The following is a 24,045-nucleotide window of genomic DNA, read 5'->3' as shown; positions in this document are numbered from 1 at the left end:
TGCACCCAGCCTCAGCATGTGGGTGATGTGCTGCAGGCCTGGACCTAAACCTGAGCCCAAGCCCAGCACAGAGGGAGAGGGATCTGACCCAAACTGGGGTGGAGCTGGAGGGAGAGGGCAAAAATAGGGTGGGGAGGAGTGGTTTGGTCCCTGGGCCTGGTGCCCTGAGTGCAGCCTGGCAGGAGAATCCCCAAACTCTGCAAACAGAGCCAGGGCTCAGCCACTCTGCTTTAGGGGGATTAAAGAGCCCTGAGAATGGTTTCCTTGTGGAAAAGGTGGAAAAAACAGGCTCCAAGGTGACCAAGGGGACTTGGGCTTTGTGTATCTCTCCCGCCATTTTCCCCCTCTCATTTTGCCCTGTTAGCCATGGCACCTGCTGGAGGAGCAGCTTTCCTTCAGGAGTGACCACAGCTCCGACAGAACCAGCTCCCAGCAGCTGCCTCAGCCTCCTCTGGGGATGGGGAGGAACAAAAGGAGCCCTGCAGAGCTGGGGCTGAGATGGGAAGAAGGACAGGAGGGGCTGGGATGAGCCCCTGGGAAATGCTGCTCGGCTTTCCCAGGCCAGGCCTAAGGAGCTCAGTGCTGATGGATAAAAGCCACAGCCTGGGGCCTCTCCTGGGCAGCTCGGGTTGCAGAGGGCTGCAGGCAGCAGGAGCAGCCCCCCAGGCAGAGCCCACAAGGATTGGGTTTCCTTGGAACCAAGCAGAAACACGCTGGGGGTGGGAGTGCCAGCAGCGCCTGATGGACAAAAAATGGCTGGGATCCTTTTTCTAAGGCACAGATCTGCAGGAGAGCCCAAAAGGGGCTGTAGGAGAGCCCAAAAAGGGCTACAGGAGAGCCCAAAAGGGGCTGCAGGATAGGCCAAAATGGGCTGCAGAGCCCTGAGGAGCAGCACAGAGCGAGGCAGGAGCTGCACCAGGGCAGGGGGAAGTTTGTGGCTCTGTGTGTGATGGGATCCCCCTCCCTGGTGAATGCAGGTGGAATTCAGGGCTGGAATGTCCCTGGTGGAGGTGCAGGGCTGGGCTCCCACCCTGTGCATTCCCTCACCATGCCTGGTGAATGTGGGGTTTGATTTCTGCCCAAATAAAGGAGCTGGAGAAGGATTTGTGGTGAGATGCAGCTCACAGCGATCAGGGAATTTCCCTGGAGCAGCACCTGGGACTGACACCTTGCACAAGGCCCAAAACCAGGGGGATAAATCCACAGAACCAGAGCTGGAAGTGCAGGGGCCAAAGGGCTGCAGCAGCCAGAGGAGAAGGCGGGACTGGGAGATGTTAAACCAGTGAGGGGGCACTGGAAACAGGTCAGGCTGCTGAAATACATGACCTCCAATCCCAAATTCCTTTTGAGGTGAGAGGCAAGCCCTACTGCAGTTCAGCTCAGAGCACTCAAGGTCACCCAGAGCCCATTAAACCTCCTGCAGCCACTGCTGGGTAAATGGAACCAAGGGAAACTCACAGTGCAGGCTGAAATACTTGTAGCAACAAATATGTTTGATTGGGGTTGGGTTTAGTTTGCTTTTTGGGTTTGGTTTTTTTGTTGGTTTTTTTCGCCACTTTCAAATGATTTGCAATCTCCAGTTTGATTTGTATGAACATATTTGTTGGAGGAAATTGCTTTATGCAAATGGATTCCAGCTGAGGGACCTGTGACACCAGCAGTGCTGTTGAGCCTCAGATGCCCTCAGTGGTGCCTGGCAGAAGGAAAGAGGGGCTGGTTCTCTCCTCCTCCTCCTCCTCCTCCTCCTCCAAACAGGCATTTCACAGCCTTCCCAGACGTGTCTAGATGCAGCCTGGATTTAGAGAGTATTTGCAGAACAAGGCTCAGCCTGTTAAAAATAAAGAATAAAAAATGAATGCGTGTTGCACTGCTGGAATTTCACATCCTGGCGAGCAGAAATCAGAGAGCCAGGCTGATATTTTCACCTGAAATGTAGGGTAAAAGTGTCGTGTCACCCTCCAGGGGCTGAGTTATTGAAAGGCAGAGATTTATGGATCCCTGGCATCTGAGCTGCTCCCTTCACCTCACAGTTGGGGTGAGCGTGGCCTCGTGTGGCTGAGCCAGGTTCAAGGTGAGCTGGGGATGCTCCCTCCTCCACAGATTTCACCACTGCTGGACCAAACCCAGGTCCTGGCAGGAAACAGGCAGAATGGTTGGGAATTTTGGGAGGAAAATGGTTGAATGTGAACAGAAAATGATCATTTTCTGCCTTTGTGCAGAAGATGCTGCCCTGTGGTTTGCTGGGGAGATCAGCATTGGCTAAATCCCAGGAGGTGATTAGGGATCAAATCCTAAGGGATCACAGGGAGCTGTGAGAGGAGGAGGGCTCTGATTTTTGTGGTTTTCAGGTCCTTTTCCAGCCTCACCCTGAGTCCAGGTGCACCTTCCCTCCTTCCACCCACCCTCACCCCACAGAGCGAGGGTGTGAGAACATTTCCCTCTCTCCCTCATGTCCCTGAACCTCCCAAACTCCTGCCAGCCTGCTTTCCTCAGGCTTTGGAACAGAAATTTGCCAAGTTCACACCTGTCAGGTTTAACTGATTGCCCGTGGATGGAGGGAAGGGAGAAGGGAAGGGAGGAGGGAGTCCGTCCTTATGGCTCTGCTCACCAGGGGAAATTCCTCCATTCCCCAAGGAATAAATCCTTAAATTCCTCCATTCCCCAAGGAATAAATCCTTAAATTCCTCCATTCCCTGAGGAATAAATGCTTCATTTCCAGCCTCACCCCACTGCTGCATCTCCCAGTCCTCCCAGTGCCACCAGAACAATGCACAGAGCCTTTCTGCTGGCACACACATCTGTCCACCCAGGGAGCTGATCCCACCCCAAAATACTCATCCTGAGGTCCATAATTGCCCCAGTGTGCCCAGTCCAGCTGCTGCCAGCTGTGCTCTGAATGCTGCAGCTGTCTGGGCTTATCAATGGAATGGGAATGGGCTGGGAATGCCAAGCTGGAGTAAACACTGCCCAGCAAAAATGGCATGGGGGGGCTTTGCAAGGGGTGGAATTGTAATTAAATAGAAATTAGTTATTTAAATGGTCACTTCCTGGGGTTTGGTTGGCGTCCGATTAACTGAACTTTTAATTTGCATAAGCAATAAATGTTTAATTATGTTATTAATATATTTGAGTTGAGGAGCTTATGGGGTTTTATAATTGGCATTTAACTAGATAGTTCCAGCATATTAACTGATGTTTTATAGCTCCGTGTGAGCTTCTCCAATTATAACTGACCTAAAAATTTGCTTGGAGGACCTGCCTTGAAATTGTTACCTGAGCAACAGGATGGGGAGATGTGAAAGGAAGGGGTTGGAGCCTGTCCCCAAAAGGAGTGATGTGCACAGGCAGCTTGTTGGAATTCAGGACATCCCTCTGTCTGTCCTGGAGTGCCAGGGGACTCAGAGACCCTGGCACAGAGCCCAAAATGCCCCTGTGGTTTTGATTGTGACCTGTGGAAAAAATTACCGACCTTATATGAGGATCTACAAGAATAAGTAGAATGATAGTGAATTTATCACAGGGTGAAAAAATAGATTTTTGGGGTTTTTAGAATGGAGGATCTGGGGGCAAGATGGAAGGATCTGGGTGTGTCCAGCCTTTCTTCTTCTTCTTCTTCTTGGCCTCCATCTTCTGCTGTGATGGCGGCACTTTTGGATTGGTTTAGAGTAGAAGCTCACTGTCTAACATAGGTGATAGGGAAGTTATGGTAAATATTGTACAGGTAGTTTTTAATATAAAAAGATAACACCACCCTGAGGGTGTCAGAGTGCCTCTGACTGTCCTGCTGAACAGACCTTGGCTGGACAGGAGAAAGAATTTTATAGATAAGGAACAATAAAGAACCTTGAGAACGAGAACTGAAGAGCTCTGACTCCTTCTTTGACCACCAAGCTGGGAAAAGAGATTTTCTAACACATCTCGGGGTCGCTGTGAGCAGCTAGAGCGCTGAGAGCAGCTCTGCACCCTGCCCAGAGGCTCTGAGAGCCCTGTCCATCCCTGCAATGTCCTTTCCCCAGGGCCCTGTGTCACACAGGGGTCACCTCCCCTCTCCTGGCACCCAGCAGGGCATTGGGCAGGCAGAGGGAGGTTTGGAGATGGGGAGGAATGTCCTGGGTCAGGGGGTGCCCTTGTGACAGCCCAGCTCTGGCAGCTTCTGTGTTCAACTCCCAAATCCCGTCAGTCACTCTAAATCCATTTTCCATCCCGTCTCCACACTCGCTTTGATGACATGACTGGTTTAGTAGGCAAAAAAATGACATTGGGTTTGACTGACAAGCCCCATTTCCCATGACCCTCACAGACTGGCATTGATTATATTCCTCCCTTTTAATTCTTCATTACCTGGAGCCTGTGTTTGCTTTTTCTGTGGTGCCAGGAAACCACCCTGCAGGATTCGAGGAATTCTCTGTGCCCTCCTCCTTTCTGCTGGAATTTAACCTTTCTCAAATTTAACTATTTTAACAAACAGTAAAAAACCAACAGCTGTGAGTTAGGAATCTCCTCAGCTGAGTCTTTCAACACCTCTGTTTGCTTGTAATAAGTGGAATATCCGAGGAGATGCTGTCCAGGAAGCTCTTCAGCTTTGCCATCCTCAAACACAGGGAAATTGTTTTGTCGTCTCACCAACACAAGTGTGCCAGTCCCCAGAGACAGATCATGAGCAGCTTTTCAAATCTTGTGCCTTTTCTGGGTCATTTTAGCTCTCTTGACCACATCCACCTGCAGGAGTGCCTGTGGACAGTGCAGGGGGGTTGTTTGGTCCTGTTGTACCCCCAGGTAAGCCTGAGTTTTGTACCCATGGTCTGTCCTTCAGCTTCTCTGTGCTGCTCACTGCTTGCTCCCTTTCCTGCTTTTCCATTTTATCCTTTCCTGCTTTTCCATTTGCTCCTTTTCCTGCTTTTCCATTTGGCCCCTTTCCTGCTTTTCCATTTTATCCTTTCCTGCTTTTCCATTTGCTCCCTTCCCTGCTTTTCCATTTCATCCATGCTGGACAAGAGGGAACCTCCCTCTCCAAGCTGAGAAACTCCCAGCTGAATGAGGCTGCATGGCTAATTATTGGTGCTTTTATCATTTATTGGTGAATTTATAATTTCAGAAGTTAGGTGAGATGGGGAGGTGTGCGAGAAGCCTTGCGGTGCCATTAACAGGAGGGAGAAATCAGGAAAAGAGTCAGGAAGGTGAAGCCTGAGGTGTTTTCTGCACCAGGTCCCTCTCCTGGGGCAGGATTGGGTGGGGACAGCTGGGGACAGCAGGACAGGGATGGTGACAGTCCTGGAAGGTGTGTGAGGGGCAGGAGGGGAGGCTCCAGCACCAGAGCATCCAGCAGCTCCATCCTCACACATCTGGCAGCTCCATCCTCACACATCTGGCAGCTCCCTCCCTGCCCCAGGAGGATGGAGAGTCACTTTTGGTCTGGGTTGCTGCAGCTCTCATGGATTTTGGGACAGGAGAGAAGGGAAGGGTGTGAGGAGCAGCCTGGAGCCCTCCCTGCTGCTGCAGCTGCCCGGGGACAGGAGAGGACTGATGTCACAGACACATTCTCTGAATAATCCTTTCTTTAGGATTTTTCCTCCTGAGAAGCTGGGAGGCCTCAGGAACAAAATGTAAACAATGGTTATCTGCTGCTGTGGAATGCAACAGGTGCATCTGTGATTGGTCTCATGTGGTTGTTTCTAATTAATGGCCAATCACAGTCAGATGGCTCAGACTGTCTGTCCGAGACACAAACTTTTGTTATCATTCAATTTTTTTTCTATTCTTAGCCAGCCTTCTGATGAAATCCTTTCTTCTATTCTTGTAGTATAGTTTTAATATAATATATATCATAAAATAATAAATCAAGCCTTCTGAAACATGGAGTCAGATTCTTGTCTTTCCCTCATCCTGTGAACAGCACCCCAGACTGTCCCCCTTTCCCTGCCAGGTGTCAGGGGGGCAGAGCAGCTCCTCCTCGCCCTGAGCTCCATCCTGGCCCCCTGAGCACGGATGCAAAGGGGAGGTGAGCTCATCCTTTGGAGACATCCAGGACCCAGCTGTAAACACCCCCACGGCAACGGGAGACAAACACGGCCCGGGGCACACGGCCAGGCAGAGCCAGAGCTCCCAGGAGTGCTGCTGGGGATCGTTGAGCAAATTAACTCTATTAACACAAATGATGAGAGTCTGAGCTGCAGTTCCTGTGCCTTCTATCTGACAGAATTCATCTGGTGGCTGCTTGTAATAGCGTGACCTTAATGGACTCATCAAGGGAGCGGGGCTGTATCTGTGGCTGAACATGGGTTTGGGAGCACGCTGTGCTCTGGGCAGGCTGCTGAGAGCAGGACAGGAGCATCCTGGTGTAATGGGCTGCAGGATCCAGCCCCTCCATCCCTCCAGGAGAGGCAATTTCAAGTGTCATCACCTCCTCGCAACTGTGCGGCAGAAGAAATAAATTACTAAAGGGATTTGATTGTTCATTACTCTGCCAAGCTGCAAGGAAATGAAGCAGAACTAAAATTAAGGGCTGCGAGGCAGAGGAAATGCCAGAGAACATTTCCCTTCTTCTCCAGGGCTCATCTTCTTCCCCAAAACAGGCTGGGGTGCTCCACATCCTGCAAATCCTGGTTCTGGGAGGCAGGAGGGTCCGTGGGGCTGGCAGGGACAGAGGGCAGGTGAGTTTGGGGTGTATTAGAGGCAGCAAGGTTGTGTTTGGCCCATTTTTGTTGGACGGGCACAGAGAAGAAAAAGCAGCCCAGGATGAGGAATCTGTGAGGAGTTCCCACCAAAATTCTGTAGAATCCTCAGCCTAGGATGAGGAATCTGTGGTGGATCTTCCACCAGAGCTCTGCAGAATCCTCAGCACAGAGAACAAAAACCAGCCCAGGATGGGGAATCTGTGAGAAATTCCCACCAGAGCTCTGCAGAATCCTCATCCCTGCTGGATCCCAGGGGTTCACATCCTGCTCCCACCGCTGCATCCAAACCCCATCCTTGTCCGTGGCCGCTGGCAGGACGAAAGGGGAGGTCACCAAGGGCTAGGGCCACATTCCAGACATGTTTTTGCGGCCAGCAGCTCTTTAACCAGATGTCATTTAAGCAAGGACGGTGCTTCCTGCAGGGGAGGGACAAGCTGGTCATTACTGGAGAGAGCCTCGCATGGCAAAGCCATTCCCTGCTGGAATGTGTGTGAAATCCCAAGCACATCCCAGTGTCCACTTCAAAGCAGGCACCCCAGGGAGGGCTGGATCCACACATTGCATGTCCAGGCTCTCCCAAAACCCCATCAGAGGCTGGAGAGAGGCTTGGAAAGCCTCAAAGTGCCAGTTGGGCTGGCAGAAATGACAGAGGGAAGGAAAGTGGTCAGGGATGTTCAAGGGATGCTGTGATCAGTACCCAGACAGGGGAATGGCTGTGCTGGGAATGAGCTGAGCACCCAGGGGATACCCAGATTTTTGGGCTTCAGGGCAGGGAAATTAGACAGGGACAGAGGGATTCCCACTTGTGAGAGGGAGGAAAAGGACAATGCAGAGGGGTCAGGGCGTTTATTTGTTGGGGACACTGTGTTTGCCCCCCCCCATCACACACACAGTAAATCAGGACACTCCCAGCACCCCTCAGCCGGCCCAGCAGCGCTGTGTGGGAGGTGAGCAGCACATTCTGGGGGCCCAGCCGGTGCAGAGGGGGATTTCCAGGCAAACGAGGCATTGTCAGGATCGCAGCCATGCCTTGGCACTCGCCTGTGTGGTGGCTGATTGTGTAAGTGAGAGTTACATCAACAAACAGCCCGATGGGAGAGGCTGTGGCGGCTCTGAAAATTCCATCTGACTTATATCAGGGCACGGAGGCAGAAGAGCAGCTCTGCCTTCATTTTTGGTGCTTAACCTTTAGCTGGCTGTGCTGCAAAATGCGGAATAGGTCAAGATTATCTCGAGTCAGGATGTTCCCTGCTGTCAGATCTTTGTGGGCTTTCAAACCTAATCAGGAAGAAAGGAGACCTAATCAGGGGAGCAGGCAGCATCCCCCAGCCAAGGACATCCTGCAACTAACAAATTTTGAGGATGGGGTAAATGAAGATGTTGTCTATCAGTGGAACAGACAGATGATAGCATCCCTTATTCCAGAACCTCCTGGAACCAACAAGCTTTAAGGATGTGTTAAATCAAGATGTTGTTGGATGTCTGTGTGGCTGAACATTCAAGGTCCATGTATCCTGTAGCTGAGCTATCTTCATTATAATATTGAAAATCACACCAGAAAGGCTCTGCCCAGGAGAAAAATCTTCCCCTGAGCGTGTGTGGAAGTTTGCTGGGGTTACATAACTGGCATGAGAATTACTGACATGGTGATTTTGTCTCCAAGTGAAGCCCAGACACTCTTCCTGCTCAGAAAACCCTGCCAATCTCCTTTCCTAACCAAACCTCTCCTGCTCCCCAAGCTGAGGTGCAGCTGCCCCTGTTCCCCTTCCTGGATGAGCAGCCCTTGGTGACAGAGCTGGGTCTGGATCCTTCCAGGGGTTAATTAATGCTGCCAGCCAGGATTTGCTGTGGAATGTGGGTTTGTGTTTGCACCGGGCAGAATTTCACTGTGAAGAGCAGCCTGGTCACCTCCACCTGCAGTGAGGGAAGGGTCTGAGCCTGAGCAGGGTCTGAGGGGGCCTAGGAGGGAGCAGAGTGAGCTGCTGTGCTCCCCTTCAAACCAGGATCAAAGCAAGGGCTGGGAAGGGTTTGGATGCAGGGGATGAAGGGCTGAAGTCACTCAGCCTGTCACACCCATGGTCCAGTGCTGCTGTGCAGCTTTCCCAGCAATGCCTGCCCTCCTGAATCCCTCTCATCCCCTGGGTGCTTGGGAGACACACACCCATGGCTAACAGCCTGGCTTGGCTGTCCCTGCAAGGGATTCACTGAACGCACAGAGCCCCCAGAGAAACCCTCCCCACCCTCCTTCCCCAGACTTCAAATCCCTCTAAAACCCCCAGTGCTTTGCAAGCCCCTCTGTTTATCCTCCCCTCTGCCCTACCAGCTCCTGGGAATCAGCTTTCCATTAACCCTTTGCCAACAAAAGGCATCACAACAAGGCTGGGGAGCAGCTTGTGCCTGGGGGTGTGTGTTCTACTGGAGCGTGTCTCAAATTAGCCAATCCTGCTCCTGCCTTCAGAACCAAGCCAGGGAAGTATTTGTTCTGCCAAGCTTTTCAACTCGGTTTAATTTAGCTCTGTGAACTTGTCTCAGGCTCCCTGGAATGTGTCAGGTGGGGTGCATTATAAATATGCATCGTCTGAGCTCATTGTCTTGCTCAGCAGGCAGAAAGAGTCCAGCAAACTTCTCCTTCCACCAGGTCACAGTGACAATCCAGGCTGGGGACAGGCTGGGCACAGGGTGTAAATGCTGTGAGCAGGGCAGGATGGAGCACTGAGGTTGCATTAAATGCAGCAAGGCTGGCTGCTGCAGGAGCTTCAAAAGAGAAGGATCTCAATCCCTGTCCAAGGCTGTGAGCCCCTCGGCCAGCCAGCCGTGAAATAGAGAGGGATTTGTTGGCCATGAGGAGGTGATAAATGGAAAGGGAACCCTGCTTTGGAGCTGGTTATGGGTGAAGCAGATCTCAGAGCAGAGGTGTTGTGTGTTGTGTTGGTGGTTGGCTGGGAAGGAAAGAGGGATCAGGTTGGATTTAGCAGGGGGCAGGCAGGAGAAGGGTGTGCAGCTCTCTTGCAACGAATCAGCTCCACTCAGAGCTGCTGTAAACCAGCCCTGAGAGTGGCCCAGCTTCCAGATTCACCTGGGGGATGAAGCTCAGTGCCTCAGCAATGAGATGGGGCTCAGGATCTCCATGGAGCAGCTGAATTCAGGGCAGACATGGACGGGCACACACTCATGGCTGGGGTGACACAAATCCATGGCTAGAAGGACACATATCCATGGCTAACAGGACACAAATCCATGGCTAACAGGACACACAACCATGGCTAGAGGGACACGCATCCATGGATAGCAGCATCCCTCCTTCCCTGGAAGTGGCTGGCAGATTGGAATATGGTTTACCTGGGCTCTGGGGCTGGGGAATTGGCTATCAGCACCTCAGAACTGGGGGATTGGCTATCAGCACCTCAGATTGGTGCCCCTGGCCTGGCTGTGCACAGATCTCATCTGCTGGTGGCTCCCCTCACGCGGCACCAGTGACTGGGAATGACGTTTCACAGAGAGATAACCATTCCCTGCCTTCCCTGTGCCTACCTCCCTCTCCAGAAGAGCCGTGGGAGAACAAAGTCATGAACAAAACAGCTCTGAGAGAGACTGGGGGTGGGACGCCCTTCTTTTCTCCTTAATTGTAATGCTGTGAATTAATTCAGCTTCCAGCAGGAGCAGGGAGTTTCCCAGCAGCCCTCAGACATCCAGATAAGGCTGAGCTGTTTGTTGGGCCCCTCTGGTACCTGCCTCACTGCCAACAGCTTCACACAAACTTTGTTTTCTTGTTTTTTTTTGCTTTATTTTTTTTTAATTTGGTTCTTTTTTTGGAGACTTAAATTGTTCAAGCGTGACAGAGCACGGGGGTTTGCATTCTTAATTGGCAAAGCCTTTTCCCACTCCTGTCTGGAGGCCCCTGAGCTGTCCTGCCAATTTATTCTGATCCTGATTCACAAGCCTTGCAAGCATCTTCCCAGGGCTGCCCAAAAGCCCTGTCAGTGGAACTGAATCCTCGTCTGGCACTGCTGGGCATCTCCTGAGGCTCTTCTGGTGTTCTCCCCTTTGACTGGAAATGTCCCTTTTTGCAGGCACCCTGCCCTCCAGAAAAGCCCTGGTGGTGGCCTCCAAACTGTACCAACCACGACTCTTCCCCAGGGGGAAATAAACAGTGGATAGAATGAAAATATAGGTTTAAAAGGGGGGGAAAAAAAAAAAGTAAAAGAGAAGAGCAAGCATAAAGGAAGATTTCTCTCTAATTCTCATTTTCCTCTATCCTGGGCACTTTCCTGCTCTCTCAGGACCTTCTTCTCTCATTTATCTTCCTCACCTCCTGGGGTTTCCTCTTCTTGCCAGCAATTAGCGCTGTTATCTCTGCCGTCTCCCTGCCTGGACCCCTGCAAAGCCGTGACCAACCCTTTGGAGTGGCTCAGATTGTCCCCAGCAAGGAGAGCTGCACGTGCAGGGGCAGGGTTTGCTGTCCCAGGGCTGTGCCATGCTTTGGTGCTTGTCCCTGCAAGGCCACACAGCCCTGGGATGGGCTCTGACCCCGGGATGTTCATGCAGAGAGCCTGGGAAGGAGAGGGACCCTCATAAAAACCCAAATATCCACAATTCTCCATCATTCTTTCACTCCCCTCCTCCCCTTGCTGCCCTGCATTCACCTCTCCCTCTCCTGCTGTATTCCCCCCACCTCTAAATCTTCTCAGCCCCTTCCTGCCATCGCCCAGCCTCACCTGAGCGCCTGGAGATCCATTTTATTTATTTATTTCCTTTCCCTCTTTCTCCTTCCACCCTTTTTTTCCTGATTTACGGCAGCAGCAGGAGGCTGATGTTCTCTGCTCGTTCTCTGCCATCCCCAGAGCCATCAGGGGCCAATCCATCATGGGAATGCCCCAGCCAAAGTGACTGGGACATTCTTTACAGCCACAATCCCCAGTGCTGGCCTGGAGGGGGGCTCTGTGGTGAGATGTCAGATGTGAGAGAGCTGTCTGGAGGCACAAATATTATTTACAAGGTGTTGTGGCTTAGAGAGGGGAGGGGAGGGGAGAGGAGAGGAGAGAAGTAGGAGTCCTAGTAAAATATCTGTATTGTATTTGAATATCTGTGTATAGGCCTTGCCCTGATAAGCCCCGGTTGTTTTTGATGGGCTGCAGCTGTAGCTAGTAAAGATAACTGGGATAAAAGGGGGTGGGCTGGGCCAGTCAGGGAGAGTTTGGAAGGAGCCCTGACTAATAAGCAGCAACAAGCAGAAGAAGTCTGTGCTGTGAAGAACTTCCCCCAAGAAATATCATCGAGAAGGTATGGGACTCTAGAAATATAATAACAACAAGTGGTGACCCCGACATGATAGAAGATAGGACAGCTGAGAGCTGTGGCAGCCTGAGAGCTGGGACTCTAGAAATATAATAGCAGCAAGTGGTGACCCCGACATGATACAAGATAGGACAGCTGAGAGCTGTGGCAGCCTGAGAGCTGGGACTCTAGAAATATAATGACAACAAGTGGTGACCCCGACGTGATAGAAGATAGGACAGCTGAGAGCTGTGGCAGCCTGAGAGCTGGGACTCTAGAAATATAATGACAACAAGTGGTGACCCCGACGTGAGAGAAGATAGGACAGCTGAGAGCTGGGACTCTAGAAATATAATAACAGCAAGTGGTGACCCCGACATGATACAAGATAGGACAGCTGAGAGCTGTGGCAGCCTGAGAGCTGGGACTCTAGAAATATAATGACAACAAGTGGTGACCCCGACGTGATAGAAGATAGGACAGCTGAGAGCTGTGGCAGCCTGAGAGCTGGGACTCTAGAAATATAATAATAACAAGTGGTGACCCCGACGTGATAGAAGATAGGACAGCCGAGAGCTGTGGTACCCTAAGAGCTGGGACTCTAGAAATATAATAATAACCAGTGGTGACCCCGACGTGATAGAAGATAGGACAGCCGAGAGCTGTGGCAGCCTGAGAGCTGGGACTCTAGAAATATAGTAACAACAAGCGGTGACCCCGATGTGATAGAAGATAGGACAGCTGAGAGCTGGGACTCTAGAAATATAATAACAGCAAGTGGTGACCCCGACATGATAGAAGATAGGACAGCTGAGAGCTGTGGCAGCCTGAGAGCTGGGACTCTAGAAATATAATGACAACAAGTGGTGACCCCAATGTGATAGAAGATAGGACAGCTGAGAGCTGGGACTCTAGAAATATAATAACAGCAAGTGGTGACCCCGACATGATACAAGATAGGACAGCTGAGAGCTGTGGCAGCCTGAGAGCTGGGACTCTAGAAATATAATAATAACAAGTCGTGACCCCGACGTGATAGAAGATAGGACAGCTGAGAGCTGTGGCAGCCTGAGAGCTGGGACTCTAGAAATATAATGACAACAAGTGGTGACCCCGACGTGATAGAAGATAGGACAGCCGAGAGCTGTGGTACCCTAAGAGCTGGGACTCTAGAAATATAATTACAACAGAGAAGAGAAGAGGCTGCCAACCGTGGGATCTGATGGCTCCAGCATCCTGCCACCAAACTAACACAGCTTGGAGCTCCCATTAAGGAGCAGGAGAAGGCAGGGGCAGGGTGGGATGATGACCCATGGAGTGTCAAAGCGTGGCAGGAAAGAAACAGGATTTTGTGGGAAAGGGAATGGGGCATTGGTGTCAGAGCAATTCCCAGGGTGAATTCCTCAGCGTGGGGCTGGGAGTGCTTTGTGCAATTTGGGATGGAGCAGGGCAGCGGGGGCTCCCAGGGAGATGTTTGCACACCTCAGTTCACTCCTGGATGACAGCAGCAAATCTGAGAGCTGGGGAAGGGAGGGGAGATCTGGGAATACTGTCTTGGAAATGATCCAGCACAGCACTTTTGAGGCTGCACCTGGCATGATGGGGTTCAGGATGAGCAAGTGCTGCATCCATGGAGGTGAGGTGGGAGTAAAGAGAAGGATTTTCACCCTGAAAAGTCCTGGATTCGTCATCCTGTGTGGTTTGGGGATGTGTGCAGATGTTTAATAGCCACATACATTTTGTTTTACTGCTTTGCACATGGAAAGTGGGCCTAATTCCAAGGCCTTGGGGATGGGTAGTTTAGGGGAGATTCTGGTCCAAATTGTTGCAGGATAAGATCCATTAGCCCAATGTGGTCTCTCAGAGCAGCCAGTAGCCAGGGCATTAAGAAAAGTACAAAAATTAGATGTGACAGACAAGTCCTACAAAGCCCCTTGTTCCCTCATTCCTGTCTTGCTCCCCTCCCCTGAATATCTTTTCCTCCTCCTCCTCCTCCTTCTTCCTCCATCCCAATTATCTCCTCCTTTCATCACTGCCTGAGTTGTAAGTACAAAGTACCAATTAGCTAGTTTTCAAGTTTAATTAGGTTGGAAGGTAGAGCAAATTAAATCCTTTTATCGCAGGTTTCAAAGCGCTTTCCCATCGGGATGGGTTTCCTTTGGATGAGGCCCATGTTTGTCACCAAGGAGCTGGCCCAGGTCACCAAGCAGGGGATGAAATGCAAGACTGGGTCTATCTCCCTCCTGCTCCTAAATCCTGCGCTCAGGGCATCTTTTTTAGGAATGATTTGGGGTGCACAAACCTCTGCTCCACCTCAGTCTATTGAGCATTGCTCCTTAGCTCGTTTTAGGAACATTCCAGCAGCACCAGGAATTCAATGAGGGAGCTGGGACAAAGCCCAGCAGAAGGCTTTCAGAATACTTCAACAGTATCAAGCAGCAGGTCCACATGAATGCTTGGAAGCACCTTTATTCCCTAAACCCTTCTTCCTTTGAGCCCTGAACAAAGGCAGGGAAGCGGATCCAGGAATAAACACCTGAAGATGAAACCGCAGAGTGAAGTGAAGAAGTGTTTAACTCTTGGAGACACAATTGTAGCCACAATTTCTGCTACTCTTGAGCTCTGAGCAGTGCATTTCAATAGGATCTGGCTCCCTCCATGGAGCTGCTGGACAGGGACAGTCAGGGTAGCTTTGGGATTCATCCTCACCTTTGCTTACGGAATCCCTGGTGGTGCCAGCGCCACCCCAGCTGCATTTCTGCCATTGCAACCCTGTCCCCTGTGCTTCCCCATGTGTTGCAGACAAGCCACTACCTCAGAGTGCCCCCGGAGGCATCATCGGGATCGTGGGAGGCGTCATCGCCGCCGTCTTCATCATCGGCGTGGCCGTCACCGTCATCATCGTCTACAGGCGGCAGCAGAAGAGCCGCTCCGACACCGACAACGACCTGTGAGTAGCACCAGCACTGCCCAGCCAGGCTACAGCTGCCCTGGGCATGGGGGACAGCTCCTCCTGCCCTTCCTCTACCTCCACAAGGGGAAAATTTGGTGGGAAAATGTTTTCTTGCTGGTTCTGTCTCGTTGCTCTGTGGCGGTGTTCACAGGGGTTCAGGATGAGGGAAGAGACGAGGATCTGACTCCATGTTTCAGAAGGCTTGATTTATTATTTCATGATATATATTACATTAAAACAATATTAAAAGAATAGAAGAAAGGATTTCATCTCACAAGGCTAAGCTAAAAATAGAAAGAAATTAATAACAAAGGTTTGTGGCTCAGACAGAGAATCAGAGCCAGCTGACTGTGATTGGCCATTAATTAGAAACAACCACATGGACCAATCACAGATGCACCTGTTGCATTCCACAGCAGCAGATAACCATTGTTTGTATTTTGTTCCTGAGGCCTCCCAGCTTCTCAGGAGGAAAAATCCCAAGGAAAGGATTTTCATAAAAAGATGTCTGCGACACCTGAGCATCTCTGAATGCATCCCAAAGAGTCTGGCAAAGGTTCACATCCACCAGCACTGCAGTTTGGGACCTGTGGGTGGCATAAACTCTGCCAACAGCAGGGACAGAGGCCACCAGAGGGGCTCCTCTTTGGAGCTGGGCTTTGCCCTGCCCACACGGGGCAGCAGAGATGCCAGGCAGGGAATGCAGTGGTGTGGAGGTCACTTTGTGCAGCAGGAACCTCTCCAGGAGCATTCAGCCTGGGCTCTGATGAACAGCTCTGTACTGCACCAGCTCTTCACCGCCTCCTTCCCTCCCTCCCTTCCCAGGGAGAGTAAAGGAGGCACGCAAAGCCCGGCACCCAGAGCTTTTATGCTCCCCCAGCCCCCAGCTCATTGTTGTTCCACCTTGGGCACATTTTGTGCTCCATTTAATCCCATTTGAGAGAGGGCACTGGAGGATAGCAGGAGAGGCAGGGGAGAGGAGCGGGGGAAGCAGCAGGAGAGGCAGAGAGGCACACAAACAACAAAAACCAGCACCACAAGGTGAAATTGCATCAACAGCAGCGGGCCTGTGATCGAGATGCATTCTGACAATCCACTTCCCACAATGGCCCTCCACCAGGCTCAGGGAAGAGCCACTTTAGCTGAGAATAGAAACACAACCGTGCCCGGCTCTGCCGAGGTGCTGCCTCTATTGTGGAGGCTGATCCTGAAGGTAATGGCGTTTCTTTTGTGCAGAGCCATGAAGTCAATGTTTTACAGAGCCCCGGGGACCTGCTCTGCCCTCCGTGCCACCAGCGCATTCCAGTCCCACGCTGGGATCCAAGGGAAGGCGCCCATCTCCATCGGATCTGGTGGAGTCTGCACGGAGAGGAGCAAGGGGGGCAGCCAGCTAATTAGTGGATCAGAGTTTTAATAAGTTTTGTAAAAGGATTAGACACATCTGTGCATGTGAACAGAATGTGCAGAGACAGTCTCCAGGCTGGGATTATCGTGGCTGCCAATCCCTGTGCTCTGGGGTAGGAGCTGATCCTTGGTGAGAGTTGGGGATAAATGTCCCTGCCTGGCAGGGCAGGTCCATGAGGAGGGTTCAGACTCCTCCTGGGGAGCTGTGGCTGCAAACAGGGCTGTTCATTGCAGACAGGAACCATTCCCAGAGAGATGCCAGGCTGGGGTTGGCATTACCTGTGACGGTGTTCACAGGGGTTTTTGGATTGGGGAAGAAATGAGGATCTGACTCCATGTTTCAGAAGGCTGGTTTATTATTTTATGATATATATTAATTAAAACTATACTGAAAGAATAGAAGAAAGGCTTTCATCAGAAGTCTAGCTAAGAATACAATAGAAAGGAATGATAACAAAGATTTGTGGCTCAGACAGAGAGCCGACCTATCTGTGCTGTGATTGGCCATTAATTAGAAACAATCACATGAGACCAATCACAGATAAACCTGTTGCATTCCACAGCAACAGATAATCAATGTTTACATTTTGTTCCTGAGGTCTCTCAGCTTCCCAGGAGGAAGAAATCCTAAGGAAAGGATTTTCCATAAAAGATGTCTGTGACAATTACCTTGTTATCACTTTCTGGTACCTCACAGCCATGTCACAAACACCTCCCAAGGGATTTGCAGCCACTCCTGAGCAGGTATCCCACTGCACCCTCAGGATCTGCACTCTGACACTGGGATTTGCCTGGAATAAGGACACAATGCTAGGAAGGAGTTTATTTTCCATTAACAATTCTAATTGGGGTGAGACAAAGGGCACGGGGGAGTTCCTGAGGATAATCTGTGTGATTGTATTGGCAGTTTGGTGACAAACACAATCAAACCCTTCGGCACATCAAAGCAGCAGAACCTTTTCTCCTGCCTTCTGCTCAGCAGCCTCCTCTTTCCCTGCAGGATTGACCTCCCTCCATCCCACAAACCTGCCCCCCCACCAAAGAGGAAACAGGACATGAAAAGCCACCTGACTCCAGAAGATATCCAGGTAAAAACCTGCAAATTCCTGCCTCTGGCACTGAAAACTGATCCCAAGCAGGGCCCACAGGGCCTGGATTTTGGGAAATGGGGGTTGCAAGAGCAAAGATGTTCCTGGATTGGGTTTGAGGGGCAGAAAGTGAGGAATTTTCAAGGCCAGGTTGGATGGGGCTCTGGGAAACTTGGTCTAGTGGGAGGTTTGAACTAAATTATCTTTAAGGTCCCTTCCAACCCAAACTGTTCTATGACTCTATGATTCTGTGACTTGTCCCCCAGAATTCCCAGAGTCTAGCATTAATTAAAAGCTGTAATTCGGGTTCTGCTCTGCCTCTTTGGTGCATATTGAAGTCTGAAGGGGTTGGTGTTTTGTTGTGGTGCCACCTGAAGCAGAGCTTGCCGCAAGCTGTGCCACAGGATAATTATCCCTTCTCATCCCTCTCCTGTCCCTTTTACTCCAGGTTGTTCACTTGGACAACATGAAACACGAGGAGGAGATCCAGAAGTTCCCTCTGCAGCCTCCCTACTACGACATGGCAGCCCCCGAGCCCTCTCCCTACAGTGACAAGCTGGTAAGGAGCACAGGGTGACAGTGGCACTGCCTGGCACCTCAGCCCAGCCTCACCTGGCACCCAGGCCCCTGAAACAGCAAAATCCACAGCCTGGGGTTATCCCATCCTGGAGGAAAGCAGCGTCCACACTGATCTCAGCTCTAACTCAGCTGTCTGTAGGTCCCACAAATGTGCTTTTATGGGTAAAATGCCCTGCCCACCCCAAATTCTGTACCTGCCACCCCTGGGCACTCCTCAGGTCCTGCAGGGAGCCCCTGTTGGGGTTTGCAGCTGAGGGAAGGAGCAGTGAGAGCTTCACAAAGCAATTATCTGCAGGGCAGAGCGTGCCAGCGTTTGACTCTCACTTGACAACAACAAGTTATTTAAACCTTTTTTTCTTTTTTTTTTTTTTTTTTCTGGAGTGTGGATTTGTTCAGCCTCAAATGGGGAGATGTTAATGTGAGGCAGCAGCAGCAGGGAGAGATTAAGGGTCAGGAGGAGATGCTGGCAGTCACATGGGAAAGGCTGGTTTGCAAGGAGTGAGGAAATGTTAGATGTGAGGGTGTAGGGAACAGGAAACAGGTAAGATTAGAGTGAGTTTTTGATGAGAAAACACAAAACCATCCTTTCCCTCCCTCACCCCATGGCATGGGGATGCTTTGCTTTTTTATCCATAGCAGACAAATTATCCCAATTTAAATCCTTCAGGTCTGTCTCAAACTCCTCCTCATGAGGAATTCAGAGCACTGCACATCCAGCCTGGTGCTTCAGCAGAGTGAAATCCTGCCTGGAGAAAGGGGTAGAAATATCAGTAATCTTTTATGAACACCACTAATTACAGCCCAGTCCATCCTGGTGTGGCCCTGCCATGTGCAGACAATGCAAGGACAGGGCTCAGTGACCTTTAGCTGGCACAAGTCTGAAGCCAGGCAGATGCCAAGGGTGCTGGAAATCAAAAGCCACAGTTCTGTGCTGATCCTGTTTACTTCATCCCTAAAGGAAAACTTCCCCTTGGAGCCCTCCCTCAGCCCTGGGGCTGCTCCCCAGCTCTTTCTGCTCCTTGCTGAGTTTTAAATGAAACACAGGATGCTGGAGCGAGACCGCGGCTCGGAAAGCGTCTGAAAGCTGAATTTCAGGCAAGCAGGAGGATGGAGGAGCTCATTTCGGGAAATAACGAGCAGTCAGTTAATTAAGTGGCAGAGTTAGTGATGTGAGATGGGGCCTGATGGGTTGCTGCTCCGTAACCATGGCAACAGAGTTTGCTGCTCTCAGTGCTGGCCGGAGAAGATGCATTTCCATGTCCCACGCCTGGCACCGGCTGCTCCTCACCCATGGAGCTCTCCCTTCCCTTGGCCCACCAAGAACTGGCTCTGCAGCAAGCACGGGGTGTCTGGGGGGCTCCAGCTCTTGGCACGGGGCTGGCACAGCTGTGGCAGCCCCTGGCAGTGCCACCAGGCTCACCCAGCACGTACCTGCACCGTGCTCTGGCTCCCTGCCCCAGCAGCAGGATGCAGCCTGCTCTCACCCCTTGCTCAATAATGGCTGCATCCTCTGGGCAGGCAGCTGGCTGATGGAGTTTGGGGCTGGCAAGGGACACCAGGGTGTCCTTGGCTGCCAAGGAGTGCTGATTTTGCTGGATTCTGCCCAGATCTCACAGGCAGGACGTGCTGCCTCAGCCAGGCCAGGGCTGGGTTGTGCTGTCCGGCCACGCTTTGCCAAGGAACGAGCTTTGCCTTCCTCCCTGCAGGGGAAAAAAGGGACTTGCATCACTTTTTTTACCCTCAAAGCACTGCAGAAGGCTCTTTTTCATGTCTCAGTGGGATTCTGAGGAGTGGGAAGCCCCAGGGAACAGCAGTGGTGTCCAAAACCACCATGGGATGGAGCAATTCCTGCCCAGTCCTTCACCTGAGGGCTGGCTCAGCTGGAGGATGAGGAGGGAAGCACATCCCTGGTCCTTGCCAGGCTCACTTTGGCACAGCCCTGCTCCCACCTGCTCCAAATGCAGATGCAGTGGCTGCTCTGTGGTTCTGGGATCCCTGAGAGCGAGAGGCACTGCAGAAAGGCAGGATATTCTTGTTCTGCCTGTACCTCATCTGCAGATTTGGCTTGAGAGGGGAGTGAAGGAGATGAGAGTGGAAGGGAGCAGATCCTGCAGGAAAATGGTGTGGGTGCATTCAGCTTTGAATGAATTGTGCAAAACCTCGTAATTTGGGATAAACCAGATTTATCACGAAAGGCACCGCCTGGGGTTGACGATTTCACAGCACTAGAATGGGAGTCAGGGAGTGATTAGAGATGGCAAAGAGTGAGGGAGGGGAGAATGGGAGAAGTGCCAGGAGGGAATAAAAGAGGCAGGTGGAGGAGGAAGCTCCAAGAGGGTGTGCAGGGCCGAGCGTGTGGACGTGTGCTGGCAGGGGACCAGGACACAGGGAGAGGCTGGGGCACGTCTGCAGGCTCAGGATACCTGCAGGAGGGAGCAGAGCCATGAATAAATCTCTGTTTTTAGGGTTCCAGGCTGTGAGGAAGCCAACAGAGAGCTGACAGCCCCAAAATGCCCAAGGAGAGCGGTGTGGGCACTTGAGGCTGCAGGAGTGGGTGTGGGGGCTGCCTGCAGTGCTTTTCTCTGAGCACTTTTGGGGTGACAGTGAGGATATCACCCAAATCACAGTGAGGAGTGTGATTCAGGTGTTCCAGGTGTGTGGGTGAAGGCAGGTGAGCTCTGCCAGTGCTTTTGTGCCAGGTGGATGCTCCATGTGCATGTGTGAGAGGCAGCAGGAGCCTGAGAGGGGTGGAGGCAGTGCAGGAGCAGAGCTGTGATTAGTGTCCGTGTCAGCAGGGCCCATTTGCACAGGTAGAAGGGGAAGTTTCATTGCTGCAGACAGCCAAATAATTTCTCAGGGTTTGCAGGGCAATTACCGGGGTGCCGATGGTGATGATTTACACCCAGCGCTTGCGTGAGGCACTGCTGGGCCTTGTATACAAGGCACATTATTGATATTGTAATAAATTCTGCTCCAAACAGGCAGAAAAGTGCAGGAGCAAGCCCAGGAGTGGGAGAAAGGAAGGGAAATCCATGGAGAAAACACCTCCTGTGAGAAGGAAGCAGAGAGGAGTGAAGAAAGTAGGCAGGATAGGAACGAGGAGGTAAAACCGAGTCTGGCTTCCTCCAGGAGTAAGGGAGGTGCTGAGACACAAAATTCAGAGGGAAAGAGCTCTGCAAGGCCTAGATTTAGGTCTGAGGCTGGATTTGGCATTGCTAATTTTCCTAAATGTCCAAGCTCTGGGTCCAGACACAAAGCAGAGGCTCCACAGGATGTGCAGCTTTGATGCCAACAACTCGCCACTGCCATCTGGCCACCAAGGGCAGGACAGAGGTGACCTGCAGCCCTCTGCTCCTGCAGCCCCGGCTTTGCTGAGCGCTAGGAATGCTGCTGCAGCCCCATTCCCCTCCATTCCCCCCATCCCCGTGGCTGAGGGGCAGAGCGGGGAGCCAGGCCCTGGCACAGGCCGAGATAATCACGGAGTGAGCAGCCCCTTCCAGCAACAGGCACTCAACCAGCTCATTACAGGGCTATAAACTCCTAAAAACGGCTCAGCCACAGCTGCTCGGTGGCTGAGGACACTTCCAAACGGAGAGGAGAGGAACACTTTCAAATTAAACACCTTTTGCACCACTGCCATGTGGTGCAGCCATTTTGGAAAGGGGAGAGAGAGACTGGAAAGCTGTTTTGTTTGGAAGAGACACCTCTCTCCTCTCAGAGAGGCTCAGCAGCTGCCTGGCTAATGCTGGCACTGCAGCCAGCCCCAAAAGGGAGGATTAAAGAAACTCCATGGGGCAAGAAGCCAGGATCCCCCCTCACACCATGGCTGCTGGCACCAAGGCTCCTCCTGGTGATCCTTTTTCCCCTTGAGCCACAAGCTCTGGGCTATCCTGCCTCCCAGGCTTCTCCCATTATTATTATCTGCATGAAAGATGCCTGGCTAGGAATGATCAGACAAATTGGATAATATTCCATTCATGCAGTCCTTGCTGATAAGCCTGCTTAGTGAAGGAATACCCATAAATATTTCCATGCCAAAGGAGGATGCTTTGAGCATCTCTTAGACCGTGTTAGGATGACAAACTCGTGCTGCAGAGGTAATCTGCAGTGCCAAGCTGTGCAGCCAAGCCTTGTGTTAAACGAGGCTCCTCAGCACTCCACATTTCCCACATTTAGGCAGAATAACACTGACATTCCCCTGTGGCCATGCCTTTGGAGTTTGGGCTTTAAAGCCATTCCCTCTGGGCAGCTCCTTCCCAAAACCCCACATTTCAAACCAAGGAATTTCAGTCATGTTCCCCAAACCTGATTTTGCAGTGAATCCCAAACTCTGGGGTTCAAACAGCTCAGGTGCATTGTGAGGTTTGGACTCAGTGACCCAGCCCCAGCTAAGGACAATGCTGGTGCCAGGGGGGTTCAGTGGAAGATCAGAGCAGTGAGAGGGTGCTGGGAGCAGCCCCAGGGAAAGGGGCAGTGGCTGGGAGTGCTGCCAGCCAGGGCTGAGTCACTCAGCTCTGCTTTTGGGGGAGCAGCACCTTGGTGACTTTTGCTTTGATTTGGGATTTTACCTGACTGATTATTCATTACCTCCCTACCTCCTTCTTTTTAACTGTTTTTTCTTACTCCCCCCCTGTTTTCTTACTCCTCCCCTCCCTCCTCACCCTTTTTCTTCTTTCTTCTCCCTTCACCCCCTCCGTGTCCTGTCTCACCCCTCACCATCTGCACGGCCCCTCTGCCCTTACTCCCCTCCTGCCCCCCACTCCTCCCTCGTGTCCCCCCACTGCCTTGCTGCTCTCTTCTCTCCAGAACCCTGGCAACAAGGACTGTGATGTCCAGTATGCAGAGCTGGACACGTCGGCTCTGGCTGTGTCACCCAGCCCTCGGAGCTCCATCCATGCAGGAGGAGACCTAGTCGAGTATGCAACCATCCAGCCCAACCTTCGCTAGCGCATGTCACTCTAGGCCCTTTCCCCTCAGATTCTGGCCTCAAGGTACTCGCCACAACACTCTGCCTCCCTCACTGCACCCCTCAAATCCCCCCATCCCTGCATTCCTCCCTCCCTCTGGAGCGCTCTGTCTGTCTGTCCTTCCCTGCCTGCTCTCTTTCTGTCTCTCTTTTTTTTATTTTTTGGGGTTGTTGCCCAGAATGCCTTTGCCTTGCCTTGCCTCTCTGCATGCTCTTTTTGCTGTGTTTCCCTTTGCTTCCTGCAGCCAGGCATGTGGGACAGGGGGAGAGGGGTCATGGCTTGGTTTGGCCCCCCTGCTCCAGGTGGGTTTGAAGTTCCTGCTCTGGCTGAGGGAATTTATGAGGAATCAGAAAGTCAGAGATGCTCAGAGGGCTTTTCCCTCCTTGTTCCCGGGACAAGGGAATGATGGAAAGGAAAATTTTAAAAAAGAAAGGCTTGTGTGCATGTGGAAGTAACCCTAGAGAAGATGGAGCATATGTGAAGGAACAGGGTGGGAGAGGATGTGACAGAATTTGGGAGCACCTAAAGGTTCCCCCAGCTGAAAGACTCCGTGGATAAGGGACAGGCGGAGAGGGACAGTGCATGTGACAGTGACAGGGCTGGCGTGGTGTGGCTGGTGCAGGTGGCAAGTCTGGATGCCTGGGAGAGAGGGAGAGATGATTTTGCTTGGTGTTCTCCTTCTCAGAACAAGGTTACTGACTGAGCCCTGTTCTCTGGACTTTTTCAAGTGTCACCAAACTCTTTCAAGCTCAGGTCCTGTGGCAGGGAGTGATTTGGACTCAGTTGCTTGTTCTGGACCATCTCCAGTAACTATCTGAATGATGATTTTTTTTTAGTGGAAGAAACACTAAAATTGGGGTGACTTCAGCTCTTCCTATATTCCTCTGCCCCATAACCACAGCTTTTTCTCATTTATTAAACACATCAGGTCCCTGAAAGGGAGAGATTTCTCCTTTCCTACATTTGCTGGATGATTCCAAGAGGTTTTGGCCAAGGAAATGCGACTGGTGCCCCTGTCCTTAGCTCCAGCCTCCAGCTGTCCCTCACTCCTGAGGTTGTGGTGACTCCATGCTCTGCCTTGCTCCTTCCCTTTTGTTCTGCTGCCT

At 51.6% G+C, this 24,045-nt stretch overlaps 1 protein-coding gene across 4 annotated transcripts in view; it reads left to right on the top strand.

Moving 5' to 3' along the window:
* The window catches only part of NECTIN1 (nectin cell adhesion molecule 1), a 99,764-nt gene that overhangs the window by 70,535 nt on the left and 5,184 nt on the right, over nucleotides 1-24,045 (top strand). For 2 of the 4 annotated variants that reach the window (XM_074527775.1, XM_074527776.1), the window contains exons 6-8: nucleotides 14,751-14,898; nucleotides 17,306-17,393; nucleotides 17,842-17,952. In XM_074527775.1, the coding sequence (XP_074383876.1) occupies nucleotides 14,751-14,898; nucleotides 17,306-17,393; nucleotides 17,842-17,952 (347 nt within the window). Of the gene's footprint in view, nucleotides 1-14,750; nucleotides 14,899-17,305; nucleotides 17,394-17,841; nucleotides 17,953-22,778; nucleotides 22,964-24,045 lie in introns of those variants that run through there. The other 2 variants (XM_074527778.1, XM_074527779.1) reach the window with 2 other exon arrangements.

Source organism: Zonotrichia albicollis, chromosome 27 (assembly GCF_047830755.1).
Source record: "Zonotrichia albicollis isolate bZonAlb1 chromosome 27, bZonAlb1.hap1, whole genome shotgun sequence".
NCBI classification, from domain to species: domain Eukaryota; kingdom Metazoa; phylum Chordata; class Aves; order Passeriformes; family Passerellidae; genus Zonotrichia; species Zonotrichia albicollis.
Note: the sequence above shows the minus strand (reverse complement) of the source record. Positions and strands in the feature narration are given on the sequence as shown.